The following is a 10571-nucleotide window of genomic DNA, read 5'->3' as shown; positions in this document are numbered from 1 at the left end:
AAAAAATATTTTAATTTATTTATTGAATTAAAAAAATATTAATAGTTCCAATTAAATTACTTTTTCTGTTTTTTCTTTTCAGCTTCTTGTTCCTTCTCCTTTTCAATGATTCCAACATATTTTTCAATGCTGCTACTTGATAGCATTTCCATAGGCTGACCTTTGCGCATGACAGCAATTTCTAAGTTCTTTTTGCCGGACTGAACTACTTCCAAGAGTGCTCTTATTGCTAATTTAACAGTATCATGTTCAGTTGCCACCTGATGCAAAAAATAAAAGATAAACATAAAATGCAAATGATTCAGCATATTCTCAAAATATTGAACAGCAAATTCATAAATAAAATTAAATCTGTTTCATTATAGAAAACAACCTAGACAAATATTATTGATCAATATATGAAAATTTAATGTAAATGTGAAATATATGCATCATAACTTACTGCTTCTGGAGTGTAGTATTTCTCTAGAAACTCTCTAACTGTTTTAGCACTTCGACCAGTTGCATTAGCATTCCATTCATAATATATTCCAGAAGGCTCAGTTTGATATAAATGAGGTTGTCCATCATAATCAAAACCTCCAAGAAGACAAGATATACCAAAAGGTCTTCGGCCATTGCTTTGTGTATATTTTTGCATTAAACCAGCAATATAACGTGTAATATACTCTAATGTGACAGGATCTTCTACTGTTAGTTTGTGCGACTGACATTCCATCTGAGCTCTGTTAATTAAGATACGAGCATCAGCCGTCAACCCAGCAAATGCAATAACTACATGGTCATCGAGTAAACATATTTTGCGTACAGTTCGTTCCTCTTGCAGCATTGCTACTGATTTTTTTTCTACACCCAAGACAACAACATCCTGGCCTCGAACTCCAACCTAACCATAATAATAAAATATTTAATGAATATAATTTATTACTGAACAACAAGAACTCAAAGCAATATTTTAAATCTGTTATTTTCCTAGCTTATTAAACTTCAGTAATTATGATTAATATACAATGATTAGCATTTTACATACAGCAGTTGAGCCTTTGCTGACGGCTTCTTGTGCATATTCAACTTGTAGCAAATGACCGTCTGGAGAGAAAACAGTGATAGCTCTATCGTAACGTGCCGACATTTTTTAAATCTATTTATTAAAGTACTTAAATATTCTTAAAAACAAACATATAATGACACCGACAAGTTGAATAAAAATCAAACAGTCACGCAACTGAAGTGTGCAATACTTAATGATAGAGTTTGCAGGTAAATCAACATAAGGGAAATAAAATACAGAATAAAACGATGATCAACAATATGAGAGTAATTATATTTAAAATCTAAAATATTTCCATTACATTGAAATCATATTTCATTAAATATTCATCATATTTTATAAATTTATCATATAAAATGGTAATGAAAGCACTTTACAATGTTGGTGCTCTGATCGAAGTTTTGAAAATTTGCTTATAACTTCATACATGTACGTTGTTGACAAGTGGACTATAAAATATACCGGCTGTGTTTGATTTTAAATGTGTGTTTATATCTAAAAAATTAACTAAATCCGTCCTTAATTATTGATCATTTGTGCAGTTACCTACTTATAATAAATATAAGAACTTCTTAATTTAAATCCGAACCTATATTAAGTTCCTTGCAAAGCCGTTGAGGTCTTAAAATGTCAGATTCTGAACCGCCTGCATCGCAAGAAGAATCACGTAAAGGCTTATATACAGTTTACATTTCTTCCAGTTCAAGTTCGTATTTTATAATTTTTCCTTATTTATTTACACAGAAGGGGAGGAAGAAGAAATAGAGGATGTAGAAGAAGTAGAAGAAGTTGAAGATGCAGAAGATGTAGAAGTAGAAGAATTAGAGCAAGGACAAAAGCAGTTGAATGAGAAGGAGGATGCTTCAAAAGATGATGAACCTATTTTAAACGAAAGCCTCATGAGCATGGAGAAAATGGACAGATCTTCTCCCGAATTATGGCCAGAGCAAAGTAACCAAAACATATATTCATACTCATTACTCAAAAGTGATTTTATACGATTCTTTGTATTTTAGTCCCCGGAGTCACCGAATATGTATCAGCTCATATGTCATCTCACTCAAATAATAGCACATTACCAGTTTGGCTGAGTCCCTTAACCTCTGAAGATATCGATTTAATGCACAGTAAGTGGTTTTGTGGTTACGAATTACATTGAAACCTCAATTTTATCAAATTATGTTTTAGGGCTTGCAACACACTCGACTAGAGGTTTAATTTCAGAAATAAAAACACTGCATGATTTAGCCTACCAACTAGGCGTTGAGGAAGCAAGAGAAATGACTCGGGGAAAATATTTAAAAATATTTTCTTATAAACCTTCATAATGATAACTAAAAAAAAATCAGATTTTAACTAGATAGTGTATAAATTAGATAATTATTGTAACAGCTACGCAATATGTAGATATTTATTGATGTATGTATATAAGTTTCAAATCGACAAGTAGAGAAATTGAATATTATGAATATAATTGTGGATTATGATTATTTTTAATATAACAAATCATGAAAGAAATAAATAATATTTAATTTAAACATAAAATGGCAGTCAAAAATACAGTTTTTATCATTATTTATTTTTGTACTGGCATTTTATGTTCAATCATAGATCTCATACGCTTTGTAATAATTGCATTAATGATTGTATGGCTGATTAATATATTGTATGATAGCACTAAGAATTTCAATACTCATGTGTTCATATTCGTACATAATTATCAATGCCAGAATACTGACAACTTTATTTTATTCAATTCAAAGAAAATTGTTTTATCCATAATTCGAGCCTTACTCATACTTTTAGCTTATTATGACAGATCATAATAATGCTTTTGAAGTATTTCTTTTCTTTTTTCATAATAAGCCAAATAGAATCAAATAATTATCATTGAATCTGTAAATAAATAATTAGTAATATATAGTAAAATAATATGTTATAATAAGTGCAAGTTAAATGAAATTAATTTATAACATAAGTACATTTTTATTATGCCAAAATAAAATCTTATTTATACATTATGATAACTTAAATTCTAATTATTTTATTTTACACATATTATTTAATACTATTTTTTTTCTAAATTTTATTTGCACTTTTTACAACACTTACAAATAGATTTTTGAATGAACATGAATTGTAGTTCTGCATAACTTATAACAAGATTATTATTTGTGGAGGATTATCAATTATTTTTTATTAATATAGATAAATGCAGAGATGTAGCATTCATCTAAATTATTTAAAAGTAATTTAACAATGTATGAATAACATATATTTGAAGTGAATGAATGAATGAGAAAAAAACATTAAAATAATAATTTAATGTTGGTTTCATATCCTTATTATCATTTAAAATTTGTGGAGATAATAAGGAAATTATTATTTTGTAAGAAATTATTTAATACTACTTTTTCTAAGGTCTTTCTACTCTGCAATTGAATAATCTTGCGTAAGTTTCGGTGTATATTAGTTCACAAACGGCGGCATTGTTATCGAAAGTAATTTCGGCTACTTTAAATTCTGGATTCACTGATACTTTCATTCTGTAAATTCCTGGCTTTAGTTCAGAAATATCAACCCATTGGCAGTCTATATTGTAGCGGTAGATATCGGAACAGTTTACAGAAATTCCTAAAAAAAAATAAGTGAGTTTTATAAATTTATTTTGATTTATTAAAGAAGTTAACGAACGCACTCTAATAATTTGAAGTATAAAGTGATAATTTATAGTTAAGTGAAGTTCAGATTCATCAATGTCTATATTTGCACATTGGTTCAGAACATATACTTGTTTATCTATGGCTCAGAACTAACAAACAATCGAACACGTGTGGTCAATAAAATTTGTTAGTAGTAGAAATAAACTAAAACTTTATTTTATTTCTTGGTGTTAAACTACATAATTAAGTAGTGCCAGATTAATGAATTGAATGTGTAAAACTACTGTACCGGTTTGAAAAGGGCATGAAATTAGAAGGAGATGACTTTTTGATGACAATTGAATGAGTATTTGAGGATGGTTTTGATCTTTGCGAGCGGCCGATAATATACAGGTAAGTCATTGCGATTTTTCTATTTTGCATGCATATTTAGATTAAAATTATCGTTAAGTATTTTTTTGTTAACTTAACTACAATGATTAATATTGATCGATTTGTCTCACGTGGGGCACAATATTACGGAGCACCGTGCTACAATGAATTCCACTTAACAATATTTTTTTAAATGATGCGAAATTGTAAGAGGAAATCGAAATGTAATCACAAAATTGACAAAAGACCTGGACAATAATTTCTTTCTTCCTCTAAAACATGATATGGCGAGGGTACCATTGGACATGAAGATTGTCCTTTCTCTTGCAAAACGTTGCAGCATTAAAAACCAAACATCAGACAGATTTTAAAAAAGAATTATATGAGAAATATTATTTTTGTATATCAGTTTCTTATATTATTGTTTTTAATCATCTTTTTGGTTCTTGTAATTGTGCCCTTTTGCTCAGATTTAGTCCTCACAGATAATAAGTGAGTTTTAAAAATTTATTTTGATTTATTAAAGAAGTTAACGAACGCTCTAATAATTTGAAATATAAAATGATATGGGGCATCCGAAAAAAGTTTTTTCATACGTAGGTTATTGACCCACTGGGGGGTATCGTAAAATAACTATTTTTCATCTTCAATATCAATTTAATTTGAAACGAAATCAAACATTAGTTTTGAACCCCAAGTACACCGTTCAGTCTTTAGGATCTTTAGATGAACACAATTTATATTTTAGTAATAATTATTACTGTGTTTATATTAAGAATCTACAATCGAATAAAGTAAAATGTGAAATCATTCGATTCGTTATTTACATTATGATGTAATGTTTTGTTATCAAAATTTGTATTATTTACCGTTAGAAATAGGATGTTTTCAGGGTAGATAAACCATATTGTGGTATCGCTTTTGGTATTAAAAATTTGAATAACTTAAATTTCGTTCACGCAAATCTTATAAGTATATTTTTCAATAACATATGAAAAAATCATTCTTATTATACGCGATTTAGTATAATGAATGCGTTCATTAATAATGTTTTCTTATCACTAAATTCAAATCGATATTTCTCAAGATTGTAAGGTACAGCTTTTATATAAAGTTTATCTATAATGCCAAGTTTAAATATTTTATTTAAATCTAACAATACTGATATAGGTCAAAATCATTAAGATAAAATTTTCTTACTATGTAAATTTCTATCGAAATAACTGAAAAATCCTTATAATAAGCATTTTCTTGTGAATTATTTTATATTGTCGGATGGTAGGATTATCCCGAACGACTCTCAGACTTCATGCAAATGAAAATACTCATCTAGTTAATCCATCTCTCTATTATTGTACCTTCCGGATCATGCCCCGAATTCTAAATGGTCAGCGTTTAATCCTTTTGTAAATTTGCATTTTAGATAAGTAAATAATTATATAATCAAACGTACCTTGATCGCCGTAATTTGCGCAGGCGTATCTTGGTTTCACTCCTGGTATGCATAAATTGTCTTCCAGGCAAAATGATGCTTTGTGTCCTTCTGCAACTCGCCTGCCTTCGGAATTGATTATGTCGAATGTTGCGAAAACTTCCATACTGTGGTAATGCCTAGATAGAAAAAATATACTTATTATTAACTTCCCGAAGGAGAAGTTTGTTTTCATCAAAAAATCCGATTCGCTAATTTTATTTTTTCTCGACGTTTCAAGCCATTCTGAATCAAATGAGACCAAATTTGGAAAAAGTATGTGAACAGATTTTTTACCGTAAATCGACGTTTTCTCGAAAACGGCTGGGCCGATTTCAAAAATTTAAAAGCCATTCGATGTATCTCGACGAGGACTATTGTTTGTTGTGGGACGATCGGCCGAGACGTTTCTTTATAAATAGCAGAAAAGTGAAAAATTTTTCGTCCACGTTTTAGCCCGCAATTCTGAACCGATTATAAAAATTCAAAAACCGTTCGAAAGATATTGATTGGGAATCGTGCTGATTAGTTTTTGGTAAAGATCGACCAGGCCGTTTTCTCGTAATAAAGTGTTAAAAAATTTTTTTTCACTTTTTTATTTTTATTATTATTTTTTTGACGGTAGATACTATAGTCTTCTAGATCATACTAAAATATTACGGCCCTACAACAATTGGTTTAATTTTGAAAATTCGTCAAACTTTGCAAAAATTGGTATCGTTTTTTGGCATTTGTCGAAATTAGACCTTTCATCGACGTTTTCTCAAAAACGCCTGAACCGATTTCAGAAATTTAAAAGCCATTTGATGTATTTCGATGAGTACTATCGATTGTCAGTTTTGTGCGACAATCTGCCAAGCCGTTTCTTTGTAATTTGAAAAAAAGGGTTGAACTTTTCATCCACATTTGAGCTCAAACTACCGATTCGATTTCAAAAAATCAAAAACTGTTCGAAAGATATTAGTTGGGAATGATACTGATTAGTTTTAGGTGAAAATCTACCGAGCCGTTTTCGTGTAATTAACAGTTGAAAAAAAATTTAAGCCGATTTTTATGAAACTTTCTTTTGGCGATGTATATCATGGTCTTATAGAACTTACTGCAATATTACGGTCTTACGACAAGTAGGTAAATTTTAAAAATTCATCAAAGTTTGAGAAAATGAGTAGTTTTTTTGACGTTTGTTAACTTTAAAATTAGACGATTTACTTAGTATAACGATAGAGTACTTGATCTTAATGAACATACTAAACCATTAAAGTTCTACGGAAATTAGTTAATTTACAAAAATTATTGATTTGTGAGAATTTGCTTTTAGAAAATACTGCAAGTTAACTTGTTCGTTCGTTTTGAATAATATGTAATAAATCCTCTCGGAATACTTCTAATCACTCATAAATTAATTTATATTGATTAAGTCGATTATTTACACATATCGGGAAGTTCATGTAACTTGCTTCAAGGCTAAATACCAATACCAACTAGTTTTTATTGGATTTGATAGAGGAATAGTTACAGCATCTATTCTGCTTTACAATACAATAAGTGAATCTCAATATCTATCAATTTAAAAATAAATTGTTACAACAAGCCCCTTGCTCTCCCCTACTTATAATTGCTGTGTAGAACCATGTTTTTTTTCTTTTATTATTTGATATCTATTTGATATTCGTCTCGATATCTTATTACTACTAGTTAGTGCATGATGCTTAAATCTCACCTGTGACACATGTGCCATTCCCATAGGTGCTTAGGAATCGACGGTCTGAAATCTGCGGTGCCGGCATTTAATACGCGCGCAGTGAATCTCAATAACCTCCTGGTTTCCAAATGCCAAGCGTCGTTCTGCCTCTGAATTACATACGCTTGACTACCTAGACAATTCTCCTCCATCGCACATTGGAGATAAAACATGGGTTTATCTTCTAAATGGGCCGTTCTTTCTAATTCGATGTGATCTATTACTAAATCCGGTAGTTGGTCGGTACATGTTACTCCGGCCACGTGCCCTTTTAATCCTATGATTAAAGGATTAAAAATAATTGTTATTAATATAACCATGAGATATTATTGAAGTGATTTTTCAAATTTATAACTTTATTGCTACTAATGAAAACTGTATTTAGGCAAAGTGTGGTGCAGATATTCGTATCTCTGGATTAAAACGAGTTGTGCTCTAATAAGGCATTTATTTGAATGATTTCAGTAATTGTTATCATAAAAGTCACATTTAGAAATATCATATGCAATATATCAGTAACATAGACGATAAGATAGCGTTGTTATGGCAATTGAAGATGTTATGCTTGTTTCTTGGTAGTAAAAACTGTGAAAATGTCGATCTAATTGCTGTACATCAAGTACGAATTTGATAACTAATTTTGCTTGTATTTTTAACTTCCCGTAGGGTAAGTTATAGTAATCGCAAAAAAATCGAAAATGAAAATTTTTGCATTTCTCGACGTTTCAAAGGTTTCTGAATATTTTGGCATACATTAGAAAAAATGGATGTATGCGTGTGTGTATGCGTGTGTGCGGATACAAATTTTTGTCGACGATTTCGGGAAAACGGATTAACCGATTTGAATAATTCAAAAAACATTCGATCCGTGTGGATAAGAAAAGACGTGCTGATTAGTTTTTGGCGCAGGCAGGTCTAGCCGTTCCGAAGATACGGGGCAAAAAGTGCCAAAAACGGTAACTCAGTCTTTAAGAGAACGGAGCGTCTAATTTTAATAATCAAAAAACAATTTACTTGTAGTGACAAGGTGAAGAACTGATTATATTTTTGGGAAGGCAGGTCTAGAGGTTATGGACTCAATAAAAATAAGTTAAAAAAATGCCTTTTGGCGGTCAAAAATGATCCTTAGACATATGCACATCAAATTATCAGATATATTATAGAGATTTTAATCATGTGTACACATTTTGTGTCAATTTTTTTGAATTTCGTATCAAGAGTTTTAACTATAGTACGGAAAGTTTCAGCAATTTGCCTTAAGGCACGATGCCATGTACCCCACTAGTTTGATAATTAATTTTGCATATAATTTTACAAAATATCTTTCTTTAATGAATAAATATACCTTTAAATAGGAGAAAAGTTTCTATATAAAACTAGTTGAACATTTTATAGTGTAATACAAGCGAATCGATGGATTTTATGTGGAATAAATTTATTGCAACGTGGTTCTGCTTAGAGACCATGAATTTTTAGTACAAGTGAAATTTACTGAACTGCAACATAATATAAACACAATTTATATATCATGAAAAATCACTGACGAGTCACTGAAAACAGACAATCCTAGTTAAATGTCACTATTCACTTGATGGCCAAAACTGTTATAATTCGTTAATTTTAATTCTTGTAAAATGTTGTAGAAAGAATGTTTTTATTTCCTCGTATTAATTTTTTTTAAATCTTATTGGCCTCCGCTTTTCACCATTTTTAGCCACCTACATTATTCATATTATTTTTCCTCATAATATATACAAATGTTACATTTATATTTCTTATACATTCTTCATCAATATATATATATATATATATATATATATATATATATATATATATATATATATATATATATACTATCTCTTCTTATATCCAATTCTCCCATTCCATTTTTTCTCTACTGATTTCCATTCTTTTTCTTCTCAATATTTTTCTCATCTTCTAAACTAAACTTCTTTCTTCCCTCTTACTTCTAATACAATTTTTTTCTTGTATTCTACAAATTATCAATTCTTGATTCTTAATCTAGTTTAATATTTTATATTTTTATTTCTGGTATTGCTGGAGATTCAAACCGAATTTCTCCAGCGTGTGAATCGAGAACGCTACTGAGTGAGCTATTTCCGCCACCGTATTAATTTTAAAATCGGAAGAACGCAACGGATCATTTATAATAATTTTAGTTTCATCACCATTGTTCAAAAGTTGTTTATTATCTACTTACCTGGGCAGGTGACGTTGCCAATGGTGTCATGCAGACAATGCGTTATATCTGGTTCGTTCCCATGGCATTTTATTCCGCTGAGCAACATCGATCCGTTTCCATTTCCAAAAAAATCTGTTTGCAACGCGTCGTTGGCGTATCCGAATCCCAGTTGCCTACAAATGACGGCACCTTCCAGCAGGGACCAACCGTCGCCGCAAACTGTTCCCCAAGGACCAGATCCTACTCGTATCTGAGAACAATCAAAATTAATGAAATATTTATCCGCACTACTTTGCTGAAATAAGATACGTACATAGTAAGCCAGAAAGTTAACTTCTTCTAATTAGAAAAATCTCCATTCATTTAAAAATTCTGATAAAATTAATAAAGTTTTTATGTAGTTTCAGTGCTTCCAAGTTGGACAAGTTGAATAAAATTTCATTCAGCATAATTAGTTTGTTTTACATTATGCTTTCCAATTTGTGATATTATGAAAATCATAGTCTTGTATGTGCAAATGCAATAAGATTTTTGCAGAATAAATTTGTATTTAAATGTAAACAGCTTTACAAAATTACTGTTAGCTAGCAATCATTCGTATCTAATTCCTAATATATATATATATATATATATATATATATATATATATATATAATATATATATATATATATTGGTCCTTAATATGGACATTTTTGAATTTCCTTGCTCCCAAGGGCTCAAATGGTTCCAAATTAATAAAAAACAATTCTCTCAAAGTTTTAGCTCTTAATATTGTTTTTTTTAGATAGAGCGCAATTCAATCAAAGTTTTGTATGGAAATAGCATAAAATAAATTTCAATTCAATAAAAAATGACAAATTTATTCACTTTTAATTCATTTGTCCCTAAGTTATACCTAATTTTTTTTTTAATTTTTCCAATTTCCATACGAAGTTTGATTGAATTGCGCACTATCTAAAAGTTAATATTAAGAGCTAAAACTTTCAGAGAATTGTTTTTTATAAATTTGGTACCATTTGAGCCTTTAGGAGCAAGGAAATTCGAAAATGTCCATATTAAAGACCACTCT

General features: G+C 29.9%; 3 protein-coding genes across 3 annotated transcripts; 1 reads left to right on the top strand and 2 right to left on the bottom strand.

Moving 5' to 3' along the window:
* Positions 1-50: 50 nt before the first annotated feature.
* On the bottom strand, positions 51-1221 carry LOC113370717 (proteasome subunit alpha type-7-like). Its single transcript, XM_026611411.1, has 3 exons — positions 1031-1221; positions 443-886; positions 51-260 (listed from the first exon to the last, which is right to left on the bottom strand). Exons 1-3 carry the CDS (start codon positions 1130-1132, stop codon positions 57-59), a joined length of 750 nt encoding a protein of 249 aa, XP_026467196.1. The 5' UTR covers positions 1133-1221; the 3' UTR covers positions 51-56.
* Positions 1222-1483: 262 nt separating this feature from the next.
* Positions 1484-2485, top strand: LOC113370718 (protein lin-52 homolog). The gene is made up of 4 exons (XM_026611412.1): positions 1484-1718; positions 1796-2002; positions 2068-2178; positions 2240-2485. Exons 1-4 carry the CDS (start codon positions 1679-1681, stop codon positions 2377-2379), a joined length of 498 nt encoding a protein of 165 aa, XP_026467197.1. The 5' UTR covers positions 1484-1678; the 3' UTR covers positions 2380-2485.
* Positions 2486-3467: 982 nt separating this feature from the next.
* LOC113370818 (lysyl oxidase homolog 2-like) lies at positions 3468-10002 on the bottom strand. Its single transcript, XM_026611503.1, has 5 exons — positions 9967-10002; positions 9520-9751; positions 7278-7575; positions 5540-5697; positions 3468-3685 (listed from the first exon to the last, which is right to left on the bottom strand). The coding sequence occupies exons 1-5, from the start codon at positions 10000-10002 to the stop codon at positions 3468-3470; spliced, it is 942 nt and encodes a 313-aa protein (XP_026467288.1).
* Between the last annotated feature and the right edge of the window lie 569 nt (positions 10003-10571).

The sequence above is a fragment of the Ctenocephalides felis genome, unplaced genomic scaffold (genome assembly GCF_003426905.1).
Source record: "Ctenocephalides felis isolate EL2017-DRISC unplaced genomic scaffold, ASM342690v1 CF-g0.4_SCAFFOLD_01492, whole genome shotgun sequence".
In the NCBI taxonomy this organism is placed as follows: Eukaryota; Metazoa; Arthropoda; class Insecta; order Siphonaptera; family Pulicidae; genus Ctenocephalides; species Ctenocephalides felis.
Note: the sequence above shows the minus strand (reverse complement) of the source record. Positions and strands in the feature narration are given on the sequence as shown.